The 17812-nt window shown below is 36.0% G+C and overlaps 1 protein-coding gene across 14 annotated transcripts in view; it reads left to right on the forward strand.

Annotated features, from left to right (window-relative positions):
* SLC16A7 (solute carrier family 16 member 7) overlaps nt 1-17812 on the forward strand; it is a 174340-nt gene that overhangs the window by 103733 nt on the left and 52795 nt on the right. For 13 of the 14 annotated variants that reach the window (XM_059936380.1, XM_059936371.1, XM_059936375.1 and 10 more), the window contains one exon: nt 4894-5140. In XM_059936380.1, the coding sequence (XP_059792363.1) occupies nt 4924-5140 (217 nt within the window). In that variant the 5' untranslated portion in view covers nt 4894-4923. Of the gene's footprint in view, nt 1-4893; nt 5141-17812 lie in introns of those variants that run through there. The other variant, XM_059936381.1, reaches the window with a different exon arrangement.

The raw sequence follows: 17812 nt of genomic DNA on the forward strand, positions 1-17812 counted from the left end.
AACAGCACTTCTAAATGTATGGGTATAAAAACAGGTGTAAATAGATATAAAAAGAAAAAACGGGAGGGAGAAGATACTTTCTCTGTAAACCATGGTGGCAACTGAAGATTTTATTTGATAGTATTTTATTCTGGTTTATACTTTTGCATTTTCCATATTTTGTAAAAATTGGAATGCGCCACCTATCTAACCAAAAAAAAAAAAAAGAACTTAAAGACAATTAATAAAAAATAATATTGAAAAAGGAGTATACACAATTAGATCTATACAATCTATATGATCACAATATTATTTAAATTCATCACAAATATAGGAATATAGAAAAATAATGAAAAGAGATATGCAAAATTACTAATAATATTGTGTAAGGATAGTGTGATTATGTACAATTTCTTTCTTTTCTTGGTTTTCTAATGGTATTCTATTACAGGGATCAGCAAACTATAAGCCTTGGTCTAATTTGTAAATAAAAGTTTATTGGAACAGCCACACCCATTTTTTTTTTAGTATTGTCTGTGGCTGCTTTTGCACTAAAACTATTAAGATGAGTAGTTATGAGAGAGACCATACAGCCTGCAGAGCCTAAAATATTTATTATCTCACCCATTACAGGAAATGTTTGCTGATTCTTGCTTTATAACTATATCAGTGTTATAAAGTGAATAAAATAAAATAAAATGTAATTGTTGATCTAATTCAAAAGTAGAATAGAACCTTTACCACAATTATCCAAAAGGAGAAATAAAAGAAGGCAATAGAAGAAGCCAATAGATATGCCAAAAACCTATGCCAGGATCATTCCATTCCTTGGTTCAGCATTAAACTGGAAGGAAAATCCAGAACTATAAGTATCAGTTAATGAGATCAGGACAAACAAATGGTGATTAAGTACTCAAAATCCTAGTCAGAGCAATTAGGCAAGAAAAAGAAATCAACATCCAAATTTAAATGGAAGAAGTAAAATTGTCTGTTTGCAGATGACTTGACCTTATATTATAGAAAACCCTAAAGACTCTACCAAAAAACGGTTAGAACTAATCGACAAATTCAGTAAAGCTGCAGGATACAAAACCAATATACAAAAATCAATTGTGTTTCTAAGCACTAACAATGAATTATTGGAGAGAGAAATTAAGAAAACAATTTCATTTACAATAGCATCAGAAAAAAATAAAATACTTAAGAATACATTTAACCAAATAGGTGAAAGATCTATACACTGAAAATTATAGCACTGATGAGAGAAATTGAAGAAGACAGAAATAAATGGAAGGATATTCCGTGCTCATTGATTGGAAGAATTAATATTGTTAAAATGTTCATACTACCCAAAGCAATCTACAGATTCAATGCAATCCTTATCAAAATTCCAATGACATTTTTTGCAGAAATAGAACAATCAATCCTAAAGTTCGTATGGAACCACAAAAGGCCCCGAGTAGCCAAGCAATCTTGAGAAAGAACAGCAAAGCTGGAGGTATCACACTTCCTGATTTCTAACTCTATTACCAAACCAATAAAAACAGTGTGGTATCGTCATAAAAACAGACACATAGATCAGTGAAACAGAATAGAGAGCCAAGAAATAAATCCATGTATTTTGTCAATCAATTTTTGACAAAGGTGCCAAGAATATACAATGGGGAAAAGATAGTGTCTTAAATAAATGGTGCTGGGAAAATTGGTTATCCACATGCAAAAGAATGAAACTGAACCCCCATCTTACACTATACACAAAAATCAACTCAAAATAGATTAAAGACTTGAACATGACCTGAAACCATAAAATTCCTAGAAGAAAATATAGGGGGTAAGCTCCTTGACATTGGCCTTGCTGATGATTTTTTTGGATTTAACATCAAAAAGCAAAGGCAACACACGCAAAAATAAATAAGTGAGACTACTAAACTAAAACTAAACTAAAAACTTTCTGCACAGCAAATTGTCCACAAAATGAAAAGGCAGCCTATGAAATGGGAAAAAATACTTGTAAACCACATATCCAATAAGAGGTTAATATCTAAAATATACAAGGAACTCATACAACTCAATAGCATAAAACACAAATAACCCAATTTTAAAATGGACAAAGGACCTGAATAGATATTTTTCTAAACGAGATATATAAAAGGCCAACAGGTACATGAAAAGGTGCTTAACGTCACTAATCATTAGGGAAATAAAAGTCAAAACCAAAATGAGATATTACCTCATACCTGTTAGAATGGCTATTATCAAAAAGACAAGCAATAGCAAATACTGGCAAGAAAGTAGAGAAAACAGAAGACTTTTATGCTGTTGGTGGGAGTGTAAACTGTTTCAGCCTCTATGGAAAAAAGTATGGAGGTTCTTCAAAAAATTAAAAATAGAACTACCATATGATTGAGCAGTTCTACTTCTGGGTACATATACAAAGGAAAGGGAATCATTATCTCAAAGAGATATCTGTATTCCCATGTTTACTGAAGCATTACTCACAGTAGCCAAGATATGGAAACAACCTAAGTGCCCATTGACAGATGAATGGATAAAGAAATGTATACACACACACACACACACAATGGAATATTATTCAGCTTTAAAAAATGATGAAATTCTGCCATTTGGGACAACATGGATGAACCTGGAGAGCATTATGCTAAGTGAAATAAGCTAGACAGAGAAAGACAAATTCTACATAATAACACTGTAGAGATGGAGAGAGGACGGTAAAAGTGTACAAACTTTCAGTTATAAGTTGAATAAGTTCTCAGGATCTAATGTGTAATATGGTAACTATAGTTGATAATATTGTGCTGTATAATTGAGATTTGCTAAGAAAGTAGAATATAAAGTGTTCATACCAAAAAAAGTAAATATGTGGGGTGACAGATGTATTGATTAACTTGATTGTGGGAATCCTTTCATAATGTATATATGTATATCAAATCATGTTACACATTAAATATATTACACTTTTATTTGTCAATTATACCTCAGTAGAGCTGAAAAAACTCAAGAAAAAAAATGTGATTAAAGCTGAATGTCTGAGAACTTCCTTGCAGATATGCCTGACTCACATAATGTAAAATAAACATTTTAATCTTCAGCCCTGTTATCTGTTAATTGCAGATTATATCGATTTCCCTTCATCTATGAAATACTGTAAAATATTATGTTAAAAAGGCTTAAGTATATTTGCCAAAATTAACATTCAGAAAAAGAGTGAAGGTAATAGTTGTCCATATTGTTACTTCCATTCTAATACTCATCATCATCGTATTTATTCTAGGGAAACAGTGCTCTACCTATTTTAAGTTTCATTTTTATCATTTTGCCTGTATGAGTTTCTGAAGGCAAAGTCCTTGGCTAGAACTATGGACAAATTAGAAAACTTTAAAGAATGTTTTCACTCAAAATCTGGAAGGGGCATATAGAAGATCACCAAAAATATCTTAGACACAGTTTGACATCAAACAAAAATTAAACCTCTGTGTCTGTTCATAGATACCTGTTTAGTTTTTGGTAGGTCTCCTGAATTAGTGGCAAATTTAGCTTTTATTTGCTTATTTTCTATATTGTCTTACCAACAGACAAGCGTTTCCTTTTTCCTCTACATTCCAATTGAAAAATATTCACAAATGGAATGAGAGTAGTAAAAGGAAGATGCTGAGAAATATTGGCGATTACAGCTAAAGGCCAAGCAAGCAGCATCGCTCTACAAAGAAACACTGATGTTAGGGAACCAAGATTTGTTTAATTTCATTTCAGTTGTATTAAGCTATATGTGATCATTTCTTCCACAAGAGAGTGGGTGCTCTATACCATAAAGCTAGCAGTTAAGTGTTCCTAGGCATATCCAAAAAGAAAGTCCCTTTCTTTGAATAAAAATAACATACCATCCATTTGATTGGGAGCATATCATTGCTACGAAGAATTCATAAAATGTATCATTCATAAAATGATAGGTATCACCAGTTTTGGAAGTGCATTAAAATTAATTCATTAGAATCACACAATTTCTAATCCTATAATTTTAGAAAATAGATCTCTGCTAAAATGTCTTTAAGTATTGTCAATTATTAAAAGTGGAGGACTTCCCTGGTGGCTCAGTGGTTAAGAATCCTCCTGCCAATACAGGGGACACGGGTTTGAGCCCTGGTCCAGGAACATCCCACATGCCACAGAGCAACTAAGCCTGTGCGCCACAACTACTGAGCCTGAGCTCTAGAGCCCACAAGCCACAACTACTGAGCCCACGTGCCACAACTACTGAAGCCCGTGCCCCTAGAGCCCACACTCCACAACAGGAGAAGCCACCGCAATGAGAAGCCTGCACACTGCAACAAAGAGTAGCCCCCACCCACCACAACTAGAGAAAGCCCGTGCACAGCAACGAAGACCCGATGCAGCCAAAAATAAATAAATAAATTTTTTTTTTTTAAGTGGAAAAATTCTAAAATATGCTTACTATTTAATTCTGTAAAATTCATCAGATGTAATATAAGGTCCTTTTAACCTTTGTATAGAAAATCTTAAATGTTTTGGATTAAGAAATTATTCTAAGTGATGACAGCTCCATTTGTCTTAGAAATCAGATTGAGATAGCTCTTGTTTTTTGGTTGGTACTTTAGTATAATCTGAATTCTCAACTTCTCTTTGAGTAATTGTTTCCATAAACAAAATGCTTTCAATTTTTAACCCGTAACAAAGTTACATACATCACTCCAACTTTTTGGTTAATTTTCTGATAACTTTCTGAGTACCAGAGTATTAAAAAATATTTATGAAAAAATTACATAGTTGTAGTTAATAGAATAAAAATATTATAATAATATTATTTTGATAACTACCAAGAGTGATTTATGAAAATGGAAATATGGCTTAAACTGTTATTTCATTTTTTTAATGCAGGTTACTTGAATTTCAAGTAGAGGAGTGGAAATGCCACCCCCAGCAGTCTCCCCACCGCTACATCCACCTCCTGATGGAGGATGGGGCTGGGTAGTGGTTGGAGCAGCTTTTATCTCCATTGGATTTTCATATGCATTTCCCAAAGCTGTCACAGTTTTCTTCAAAGAAATTCAGCTAATATTCAACGCTACCTACAGTGAAATAGCATGGATATCATCCACTATGCTAGCTGTTATGTACGCAGGAGGTAAGGTTCTTTGGACTAAATACAATTCTGGTTTAAGAAAGCAATTGCTCCATGCCACAGTATTTTACATGTAGTGCCTTGGTACATTAAAGCCCTGTTTTCATATTATCCTCACTTAAAACCAACCAGAAGTATAATTAGGACTGAATTTTTAGTGATTTTAGTAATTCAACATCTTAAACTATTCACTTCATTCTGAGTCTTACTAGAGTATTTATTTGAACGAGGATGTCTTTGCACAAACTAAGATTTACTAAATTATGGAATTTTCAAGGGTGGCACATTTCCATTTAATTTGCAATAGAGTCTATACTATAATGGTAGTATCGTTTCCTAATATTGCTACAGTTGCTTTTTTCTGAATGAAAAACTCAAGTTGCTGACAATCTATAAGCCTAGAAAGTAATTCACTTTAAGTTGCAAAATAGAGTGTTATCATGTATATTCTGGATCCATTCAAGTTCATGTGGATAAAATAATTCCTTATCTCTGTAGTACTTATTAAATATGACATTTTTTAATTTAAATGGTTGCCTGACGATTATCTTGTTACATTCCATGTTCAGATGAGGGTATGATTCATAAGGGATAATGAATAAATAAGTACCATATTACTTCTGTTAAAAATTATTGGAATTATTAGTTCATTGCTGTGTCACCTATCTGCTTTAAATCAATCCTAACAGCAGACAAGACGGTCTACAGATTTTTTTTAGTCATTACTTAAAATATTTAGATTTTAGGGTTTTCATTTTCAACTGGATATTTGACTTTAAGATACAGATATACACTCAGAATATAAGCACTTAAAGAAATTATACAAATCATCTTTCAATGTCTTACTCTACAGGTGAGGATAATATGGTTCATAGTGATGCGGATACACCGTTAGGAATAATATCCAACATGTGTTCATATTTACTTTCAGCTAAGGCCTCTCTAAATGCTTGCTATGCGTCATAGGACCTAATTCTTTTAACATTCTGTGAAATAAGAATTACTTCTTTCCATTCTATAGCCGAGGAGATAGATAAAGTACTTTTCCCAGGTCAAGCAGCTCATTAGTGGCAGATAGAAATTGAGACTCCACACATGTAATCACTATGCTCTTTTGCCCTTCTCTTACCTCCATAAAGTAAGTGACAGAGCCAGGTCTGTGCAAGGCCTTCCAGAAAGCTGATTCAGCTACTGCCCCACCAAGGTCATTTGTTTAGTGGCATAATAATTATTCTTTAGGGTATTGTCTTCTTATTGTACTACCAAGGTAAAAGTTTGATCCCCAAATAATCCTGTGTGTGTGTGTGTGTGTGTGTGTGTGTGTGTGTGTGTGTTGGTGGGTATTTTCTACTTTCTGTATGTCAGTGATTTTACATTAATCCACTGTATGTCTCCATTACCTTTTTGGTTAGGTTAAATTGATGCATTTCTGTTCCAGTACCAAAAGGTAACTTTAAAGTGCTATTTGGATATGTCAATGAAAACCTTTGCTTTTAAAACACTTTCTGAGATTCTACACTGGACAGTTGCTTTAAAGGTTGTACCTGTGTTATCTCTGATGACTGTAGAAACAGTAGATACTGTACGCTGGTCTTGTTCCTCTATCCCATGGGTCAGGTGTTCCTTAATCATGTTCTGCTAAAGCAATGCAGAAAGCCATCTTGTCCTGAATTCCAAAATATGCTAATATGTCATTTTTCCCCCTTCTTAAATATAACTGAAACAGATTCCTCTAGTGAATTTGTGTAAGTCTATTGAATTTGGATTTTGGGTTCCATACATTAATAATTGTCAGTTGAGCTGATCATTGACTAACTTATAAGCAACACAAAAATTTATGTAATTTTTTAATTAAGTCAAGTCTCAGTTGACTTTATTAGTTTTAAGCAAACAACCTCAAAGTCCCAGGGTCTTAAGGGAATTCAAGCTTTTTTCTTACTCAAGTAATGTTTTATCTAATGGCTGTGCCATCACCTAAGGCTTTGTAGTCTTTCCTAAATGTACTCCATCCAGCTGGACAGAGAATGAACACAGATAGTGTGGAACATCATCTGGGATATTTTAGGGGCCAGGCCTGGAAGGGTTAAACGATATTTCTGTACACCTTCCATTGGTCAGAACTCTTACACTGCCCTACCGAGAGGCAGGGGCAGGGTTGCTGGGAAATTCAGGGTTTCTAGAGGAAGAAATAAAATAACATAGAGCAAGTCTCAGATAGAGCTTGATAGATACCCCAATAATCAATCATTCTCCATCCGATGAAAGCAGGTTGTATTTATAGACGTACCATGATCATATGACATTCTTCCACTCCCAGGCTGGCTCTAAAAGGAGGCTTAGAATGAAGAACAACGTAATTACTTTTCTCAAACCAATAAATCTCAATGCCAAATTGTAAATAAGTAAATAAATATTTATCATTAAATAACTGTTTTTATTTTATTTGTGCTCTTATTTTCCCATTTTTAATACATACAATATAAATGTTAAAAAGCACAAAAGAGAAGTCTTTTGAAGTTCATCAAGAAAACTGTAGTTTGGTAAAATAGCAATTTAGAAAAACCTGCCTTAAAATGTTTAGGGTAATAGATGAATAAAATAGGTATAAATTAAAGATCCACAGGGATTTTGTATCTAGTTGGTTTAAGAAAGCAATGCTAGACACATGACAATACTTAGTAGGTAGTGATTGAAGATGGTAATATCTAGGTGAGTTCTGAGTAAGTAGTTGGAAAAAGTGCTTAGAGTCCTTACTCATTAGAGCTGAGACATTTTGTACATCATCTCTGCCATGGAGAAAAGTCATCAGAAATTCAGCTACCCTTTGGTCTTTCCCTTAAAAGTAGAAAAGTAATTCCAGGTCCATTGCCTGCTGGATAGAACTGTTACTACCTGCCATGTCCACTGTTGCATGGAGAACTCATACACTTACATGGTTTGTTGGAAATAACATCCATGTCTTACCTTGATAATTAGTTTTTAATTTTTCTAACAAGAAATATTGGTACATTTAAAACTGTAATCTCATTATGAAATCAATTCCCCTTATGTGGGTGCAGATAACTTTTTTCAGAAACATAGTAGCTATTTAAAACAAAAAGTCTGATAGACTCAATTAATCTAAGACACAGACATTGGTCCTGTTACTAAAGTGGCAGTGCTTTTCCACGTATGGTCCACAGATTTTCTGCTTCTGAATCATGGGTCTGTTATTAAAAATGCATAGTTCTGGGTCTTATCCCAAACCCTTTTTTATCCGAATTTCTGTTGGTAGAGTCCAGAAACTTACATTTCAACAAGTATCTCTGAACTGTTGTAAGAGCAAATCAATATTTGATTTAAAAATATTGTATTTAAATTTTTCTCTAATATTTGAAAAATCTCTACTTATAGAGGCCTTCTAGGCTGATGATTATTAAATAAATTTAAAGATGTAAAGCAAAAAGGCATATAGTTTACTATGAAGTATAATGAGTCTCTCTACCAAGTAACTGAAATATTGTGTTCAACATAGTGCTAATTACATTAGCCTAGAGAACATCTAAGATCTGACACTCATTAGGGCTTAGCACTCAACCTATTAATCACCGTGGTGGGGTCACTGGGTAAGACGGAGTGTGTTCAGAGGCTTGGCCTGTGATGTCGGGGCTGGAGTCTCTTGTAATAATTAGTTGGCATTTGGGCCTTGGTAGCAAGGTATTATCTTCCCTTCTTATGTCTGAATTAAAAATGAAACTAATAAAAGGCATGCAGGATGGATGGAAAAGAATGCAAATTATGTTTACCCTTTACTTCATCCTTAGAATAATGGCATTAAATTACAGTACCCCATCTGGCCATCCATATGGTCTCCTGGAGCTCTAACGAATTTCAGCAAATAGGTCGAGGAGAGTGGTCACCCCATTAATAAAGCACTAATTAGAGGTAGAAAACATACTACGATTTAAACTTTCCACATTGTTTAGACAGATATAAGGATTTATTTTGTAAACAGTGATTATGTTGGACTATCTTTTAGTGCAATGTGTGTCTTTGTTGCTATATCAAAAGATAATGTGAACATGGTTAGCTACTCAATGACAGAACACAGATTTGGCGCTGCCAGTCTCTGTGAGTACCTCATGTTATTTTTCTGGTAATATCTGTTATGACTTGGAAGAATCAGCCATTCTGAAGTGGAGAGTTGGCTTTGTCTCCATGGCAACTTACTCTTCTGTTTTATGTGAGCAGTAACTGCCGATTGTGCTAAAGGAAGGGTGATGGTTTTATGATGGACTACTTTACCCAAGGGACCAAGCATCAGACCACTGAGCTTATTTTACTGGAGGCCAACAAGCAAAAGGTTTTAGGCATAGGAGGTTGGTGGCCATAGTATATAATGTGTATTTTTCTATTCTTTTTAAAGTCTAAATAAGCTCACTATATTATTTTGCTCTGTGCTCTAAATATGTTTGCAGAATGAAGGAGACTATGAAAATAAGTCATATAGTGCTGTATCTTAGCAGCAATTAAGACAGAAAAGAAGTTCATTCTAACCTTGCAATTAAGATACCTAGGACTTTCAGCTTAGCTTTACAAAACCCAGAAAGTACCAGGTACACTTGGACAGCCCTGTGCAAGCAGGTTGTGTCCTTCTTATACCTACACCATGGTGGGTTATTTTTTCATCCATGAATGTAGATATTGCTAAGGTTTTCCTAGGAAATATGGTCCAGTGTGGCAGAAACCATTTTGCTCACCAAATTTCCATGTGCTCTTGAATATTTCCCAGCTTCCCTTTTATTTATTTATTTATTTATTTATTTAATTTTATTTTTGGCTGCATTGGGTCTTAGTTGCGGCATGCAGGATCTTCATTGTGGCATGCGGGATCTTTTGTTGCGGCGGAAGGGCTCTTCATTATGGCACACAGGTTCCTCTCTAGTTGTGGTCTGCAGGTTTTCTCTCTAGTTGTGGAGCGTGGGCTCTGTAGTTGTGGCGCGCAGGTTCCAGAGCATGTGGGCTCTGTAATTTGTGGCACGCCGGCTCTCTAGTTGAGGCGCGTGGGCTTAGTTGCCCCATGGCAGGTAGGATCTTAGTTCCCTGACCAGGGATAGAACCCGTGTCCCCTGCATTGGAAGGTGGATTCCTTACCACTGGACCACCAGGGAAGTCCCCACGTGACTAGTTCTGACCAATGAAATGTGAGTGGAAGGATGTTTGTCATCCCTGGACACCTGGACAAGGCAGTTCCAGCTGGCGTGGATCTTCCTTTTCCCTTTTCCCCACAACCTTATTTCATATGATATGGCTACAAGGGGAAGATCCTTGGTCCACTTTACACTTTGAATGAGTAAGAAAGAACTTTTTATTAAGCTTCTGCAGTTTTGTTATGTGGAATAAAACCTAGATTATACTGATCAGTACAAACATGAAGGCTTAGATTGTTGTGCATCTACAGTATAAATTATGTAAATTTTAAGTAAGGGCTAGAACAAACTATGGGATGTCCTTAGTCATTGAGCTTATATTATGTCATGAGAAGGTTTGTACATATGCTACTTTTTCAGATCTCTGTTAGAGAAGAGGAAGCCTTCAGTATCTCAAATGAAAAAGGAGTCGTAAGTGGAAATCCCATTGCCATTTTTCATGGGAATACAAGTGAGAGGCAGGCACTTCAAGGCACAGAAATAGGGATCAAATAATGCCCATGGAACTTTCTTTGTCCCTCTCAAGGCAGGGATGGAGGAGGCAGGAATCAAGGGCAGATCCCAAGTATGCTTAGGCCTTTGAGACTATTCAAGGAGATACTTTCGCTACAGAAGGCTGCTAATCCAGTCCACATACTATTGGATTATTACTAAAGGTTATTTTCAACAGAGAAAATTTAAGAAACTTTACTGAAATCCCTTTTGATATGTGTGCTTTAGACAGTGAACATTTTACTTACAGACTTAGGAAAAGAACCTACTTACTAATTTATGGCCTGGCAAGAATAAGAATATCTTTCCTGATTTTGGGCTTAAAATTTCTCTAAAATACACTATTTTCTCATTACATATTTTATGCAGATGTGTTTTGGTTGCAAATGACAGAACCCTTATTCAAACTCCCTAAGGTCTAAAGAGAAAACATTCCTGCACACAGGTCAGAGGAGGGACTCGGGTACCAGCATCTTCCAGGTTGACTAGCGCAGGTGATTTCCATCTGTCCATCACATTGCTCTCTCCTTTCTTCTGGTGGGGTAGCCTTGTCTATTTACTTCGGTATCCTCCCCCCGACACAAGGAAGATGATTACCGGCTTCTCCATCTCATATTTCAGTCTCAAATTGGACATGAGAGAGATTGCCTCTCTTCCCTAAATTATACTTAGACAAATTCTAGGGAAGACTGCTAGGGTCTGGCCTCCTTTCGTCTGCCCCTGCAGGCAGTGGATGAATGAGGAGCTAACATTGGCAGCCTGAGTGGAACTCTGTATTTGGTATAGGAAAGGAACAGTTCCCTAAAGGAAGGATGACACTCTTCCCAGAGGAAGGAAGGCTTCTGAAGAGACAAAACAATAACTGCTCACTGCCCTTTTAAAAATAGAGTAATATATGATTTCCCAAGAATAAAACCACGTGTTGCTTTTACTAATCACTCATGAGTAACTTTACAATTAGATAATTTCTCTATAGCTAAGTGGCTATCTAGGTATATGTCAAAATGCCTATACCAGATTGTCTAATGAAATATAACATTTAGTAGCCAACCAGAGGACTCAACTGTACCTGACAAGAGTTGGCCCCTTGAGTGGAGCTTCGAACTGCAAAGTCCTGGGATCTCCAGAGGGTTTATTAATGGCTTAATAGCCCCGTGAGAGGCAGAAGAACATTGCCATTAAAATAATGAGCTCCAAGATAACATATATGAAATGTGGACTTGGCCACTTTGTTGTTTGGGCCGCGCATTTGACCCTGGATCCTCAGTTTCCCCGTCTGTAAAATTGCAAACGAAAAATATGTTTGCATATGTACATATGGTATCCACTGGTCAGGGTTGTTGTCATGAATAAACGATTATAATGTATAGATAGTACTGAGTTCCATGCTTAGGAATTTTTAATATTTGATTCGTGGTAGTTGTTCCTGTGTTCCTGTGTTGACCTTGATATTAACTATTATAGAATGAAATTGCAGATTAGGTTCACACAAGATAGTAAATCTGACTAGAGCAACCTGTGCCAATAAGGTTTGGAAACAGAGGGTGAAGCAAGAAATAAATAGGTCAATAATCATTTCTAAAAGAATACTATGGCTTTTACTCGTATTTGCTGTGGCATCTCCCCTATGCCTCCTACTACTCAGGTGGTGAAACGGACATAGATCATTCTTTGGGGCCATCATATATCTCTGAAAATCCTTCCTGTAAATAGGGGATTCCCAACTTTGTGATTTCCTGCCTCCCCAGGTAAAAAGCCAGAAATTTACTTTCATAGAATTCCTTTCACCTAGAGTACCCAGGACCCATTAACCCAGTGTAGCAAGGCTAGGTTTGATTCAGAAACCACTGATGTGAAGAAACAGATGCCCCAGAGAACACATCCAGATGAGATGGTTGCAGATAGTCCATGATCCAAAAGCAAAACAAAAATAGTGTCAGTGTTGGGAGTCGGTGGGATTTGTGGTATAGGCTGTAGGGTCTGTGGTCATTGGTGGAAGCAGTTGGTATGCCTACTCTGGAGCAATCCGTTTTATAGTTTGATTTAAGCTGTGCTGAATTGTGCCTTCTCTGCAAATTCATAGCAGAAATCCTAACCCTCAATATCACTGTTTGAAGATAGGGCTTTTAGGAGGTAATTAAGGTTAAATGAGGTCATAAGAGTAAGGTCCTACTCCAGTAGAATTGGTGGCCTATAAGAAGACGAAGAGACAGATCTCTTTCTCTCCATGCCCACACACCAAAGAAAGGCCATTTGAGGACACAGCAAGAAGGCAACTGGTCTGCAAGCCAGGAGGAGAGCTCTCATGAGGAATCAAGTTGGCTGGCACCTTGACTTAGGACTTCCAGTCTCCAAAACTGTGAGAAATAAATTCCTGTTGTTTAAGCCACCCAGTCTATTGTATTTTGTCATGGCAGCATCCAAGCTTGTTTTTTTGTTTCTTTTTTTTGATCCTCCCTTATATTCTGTGAGTTACTTTTCATGTCCTTGTTGAATGCTTTCTTCTTTAACTAACTAGAAAAGATTTATGATAGATATATGTGGGTTAAATTTCTAAAAGGTCCTAGTGAGGTCTAGCATGAAATACTTTCCTGAACTATATTGGTTAATTTGCAAACTATTTCTATGAATGTTTCTTTCAAAAGAAGGAGCCGTTCTCTGCCCCCTCAAACAATATATATATTAGGATTGGGAATATACAACAGTTTTTTTTCAATTAACTACTTTAAAAGGACATTATAAAAATTAAATTTCATATTTTCATGTGCTGTGAGTGACTTAAGTTTGACAAATTATGTTAGAAAATTGGAAATACCCTTTGAATACTTTTTTCTTTATTTCTTACAAAAATAGTGACTTTGGCAGAGTAATTGATCTATTCCAGAGAGATTTTTAAACAATTAATCTAGATGGCTGTACTTGAGCAAGAATTTGCTCCGCCAGTTAGAATTACATATGCAGATGTGTGATTCATGGATCTGACCCTAAGATGAGATCCCCAACTGTGGCAGAAATACCAATTATGCACAGTATTTGTTTGTGATCATCAGAGGTGGGGATGTGTAGGTAATCCAGTGTCATAATTGGGGACTAAACCTTATATAGTTTCATTCATTCATTTATCCTACAGATGTACATTGAGCATCTACCATGTGCAAAGTAGTGGCTTGGCACTGGAAGGCCACACCAAGCCATCAGACACCAGATATGCTTACAGAATATGAAATAGATATTTTCACCTTTCTCTAATAACACTTACGATACACATGAGTAAAGAAACATAGTAGTTGCCATGAAACTATGTAAAAAGGAAAAAGATCTCAAAGCTGTGATCAGGAAATGTTTCTTGAGCTGAACTTGAGGGTGAGGATACAGCATTGATCAAAGGAAGGGAAGTATTCCAAGCAGAAGAAATACTATAAATGAAATCCCTAAAAAGGAAGAGTTATAGAGAGTTCTAGTAGCAAAGGAGGTGAATGGGATTAATACATGAGGGCAAGATGGAGAGAGGTGTGGTTGATGGCCTAAAGTCCACTGAAATGATCCTGGGAAACATATTTTGTGTCCATACAGACAGAAGAGATCAGAAGATGGGCATCTAGGATACCAAGATCACAACTCTGAGTACTCTCCCTGCTTTTGTTCTATTTTAAGAACATATTCATAATCCTAATGTGCTAAGATACAGTTGATTCTCATTATGCCAGTTAGTTAGTTATGTTCTATGAAATTGACATGGACACGGAAGTATTGATTACTAAGCTCCCGCTCCTAAGAGAAATACAGGGTTAGGTTCCTACAAGCCGCTGGTCACAGTTTCATCAATCAATCAATACATAACTTTGTTTTATGTGCGTTTCTGTTTAAAGACACCTTATTTAATATGTATCGTTGATTCATTAACATGGAACTCATGACAAACAGCATTATAACTCATGCCTGAAAGAAAAATATATAACATATATATTTTCTCTGTAAGGCACATCACAGTCTTCTTGTGCTTAAGAACACTAGCCAGCACTTCAGCACTATGCTTGAAGGCCATTTCAAACAGCAAAATCACTAATAAAAGTACAAAAGTGTGGAAAATGTGGCACTAAATAGGGAGACACTTGTTTATAGTGTGAGAGCTGGAAAAAGATGGCAGAGTGTCACCTTCTTTGACCTCAGCTGGGAACATGTGTAGCTGCTGGTTCCAGTTTGTCCCCAGTCTGCACATCTCTGTGGATGACAATGAAAGCACTGCGAGTATTGATTTGGGGGTTACGAATACATTTTAGTGAGTACGCAGGTTCAAAAATATGGAACCCAAGGATAATGAGGATTGACCGTACCTATAGACTTTCTGTGATAGAATTACTGTTTCTTGTGCTGTATGAAAAGATCTGAGTTACCCAACATTTTTATTATAATTGTTTTATCTGTTGTTTTTAAGAATGCAATAAGCCTGCACAATCACAAAGCTAATTTACATTAATGTTTATGATTACAGTGATGCATATTGATTATCACCCTCAATTTTACTGAAGTTCTTACTAGAGGAATATAAATTTCTCAAGCTATTAAAGTAATAATAATTACACTTAGAATCGTTCTAGTCACTAGGGGGGCATTAAGTGGAAAGCTTTGGGCAGCTTCTGTGGGAGCTTTGATAGATTTTGGAAGCAGTGCTCTCTAGCCTTACACTGTTCTCCTTAGGATGTGCTCTGCACTCCCTAGGAATGTTTGATGGTTATAGCGTGTTTTTGATTCATGCCATTCTTCTTTGGCCTCACCTCCCATGCAATCAGTGATTGGATTAAAGATTCATCTGAAGGACTAAATGGAAGGAACCTATATATTTTCTCAGCACCCCAGTAATGAGTGTGCATTTCCGGAAAGCTAAATAGGAATAAACCCAGGAAATAGAACTTTGATCTACTTTGGATTCATCTGTTCTCTTCAGATGATGAGTGAAAAGGATCTGTGAATAAGAACATGAGTGAAATCCAGATAATGAAAGGAGAAACATTATGTGTGTGTTAGTGATTTGGAGTTTCTTTTAATTTTTCCAGATTTCTACCAGGTGACACAATGTTCAGGTCCATGACTTATGTTGATGAAGAAGAATCATCTAGAGACCAAAAACATTTAGAGCAACATTTTAGTCCTATTAATTAGAAGGAAAAAAAATCAGAGTAAGGTAAAAGTATTTGAGATTTTATCTCATTGGTTGAAAGCTGTTATGATATTAGTGGAAAGATGCAATGGTACGTGCTGTGGAAATGACAGTTGTGAAATCCATGTGGCAGAAATAACAGACAGTTGCTTATCTGACTTCTGGGCTAAAGAAACTGTTTTTGAAACAGAGTTCTTTCTCAATGTTGCAGATTTCTGTCATCTTCCAGAGTGGACATAGATCTAGAGATTGAGAAACTTTTTAAAGTTACTCAATTTCTTTGTCCCTTGTTGTCTGGAACAAACTTTTCTTTGTCCCTTGTTGACTGGGACAAACAGACAACAAGGGACATGTGGGATGCGTGAGGCGCCAAGTCCATCACAATTGCAGAGAAGTTGTTGTGTGCCATCATCTTTTGCTGTGAATGGCTGCTTATTGTCTGAACAGATTTTAACACGCTAGACACACAAAGTGAGCACCATACTTGGTAACATAATGCGGCCAGAGAAAATTCAAAACAGAGAAGCTAAAAGGATGAGAAACATATATTTGTTTTTGAAACAGAGAATACCTCTTCTATCAAGACAGACAAATCAGATTTTGTCTTTATAGGGTGGAAATACCAAGTCTAAAAAGGGAGATAATAAAACAATATGAAGTCCTGAAGGGTATGGATTATGTGAATAGTTGTAACTAAATTCCACAATATTGGAATTGCGGTGTGAGAGAAGGAAATGTAGGGCCCAAGACAGCCTGAAAAAGGGAAATTTTATAATATGACAATGATAAGCCAATAGAATTTATGATCCCAATAAAAAAATGAATTAGACCAAAATTTTAACAGAATCAAACTTTAGATAAATGCACGAATGGTAGATCTAGATATAAATGAAAACAAAGGTATTTAACATATATTCCTTATCAATTCACCCATATTGGGGTTGTTGAATTGTGAATTTACTGGGAATAAGATAGCATGTTAATCTTTCAAGAAAACGGGACTCATACCTTGGTCTCTATGACTTTCATGCTCATATTTCTGTTCACTTTTCTGTTTTAGTGATATGAGAACCTTATCCTTTTCTTTCCTGCTCTCCAGGTTAGGGTAATGTGCATCAGCCATATATTCCATCAAATGCATTATGGCATCACTGTCAAAAGAATACAAAATTGGAAGGAGAGTAGATTTGTCCTAGTTTGGAATTTTCTTACTTTACTGTTATTTGTATATTTATAGTTGACTAAAATTTCTTATTACGTCACTTTTTTTTTCTTGTAACATACGTTCATGAATTTGGCCTATGTTTTCTTGAAATAGAATATGGTCAAACTTGTGAAGGCATAATTAGTTCTCATGCCAATAGAAATATATCTTTCTATTATTGAAAAGGACCTGTCATGGTAGTATGAACTTCCTATGTCACTAAAAAAACAGAGAGAGAAAAGTATAACTTTGAAGTCAGATAGGCCTAGGAATGTCCAGTTTCTAATTTCTCCTGAAGCGTGTTATCTATCCCCTCAAAGCTTTAGTACTTTCTCTAGAAAATGGGAGGACGTTATGGATTCCAACCTGGACACTTTGTTGTAATAGAAAAGGTAGTGCTGGAAGTAGTGGTTACCATCATCATCATGATCACCATCATCATTCAGCCCCCCTCCAGTGAGAACCTAACTCCGATGTTCACATCCTTAAACTTGCCATTACCAGTAACTTTTAAACCCTTCATAATCTCAATTTTCTTGTATTTTACTCTCCAACACTAGGTTCTATCTCTCAGCCCATTTCCTCTAGTATCCCAACTCTAGTAATCCTTCAGCCCACTGGTACCATCCATC

This window comes from Balaenoptera ricei, chromosome 10 (genome assembly GCF_028023285.1).
Source record: "Balaenoptera ricei isolate mBalRic1 chromosome 10, mBalRic1.hap2, whole genome shotgun sequence".
In the NCBI taxonomy this organism is placed as follows: domain Eukaryota; kingdom Metazoa; phylum Chordata; class Mammalia; order Artiodactyla; family Balaenopteridae; genus Balaenoptera; species Balaenoptera ricei.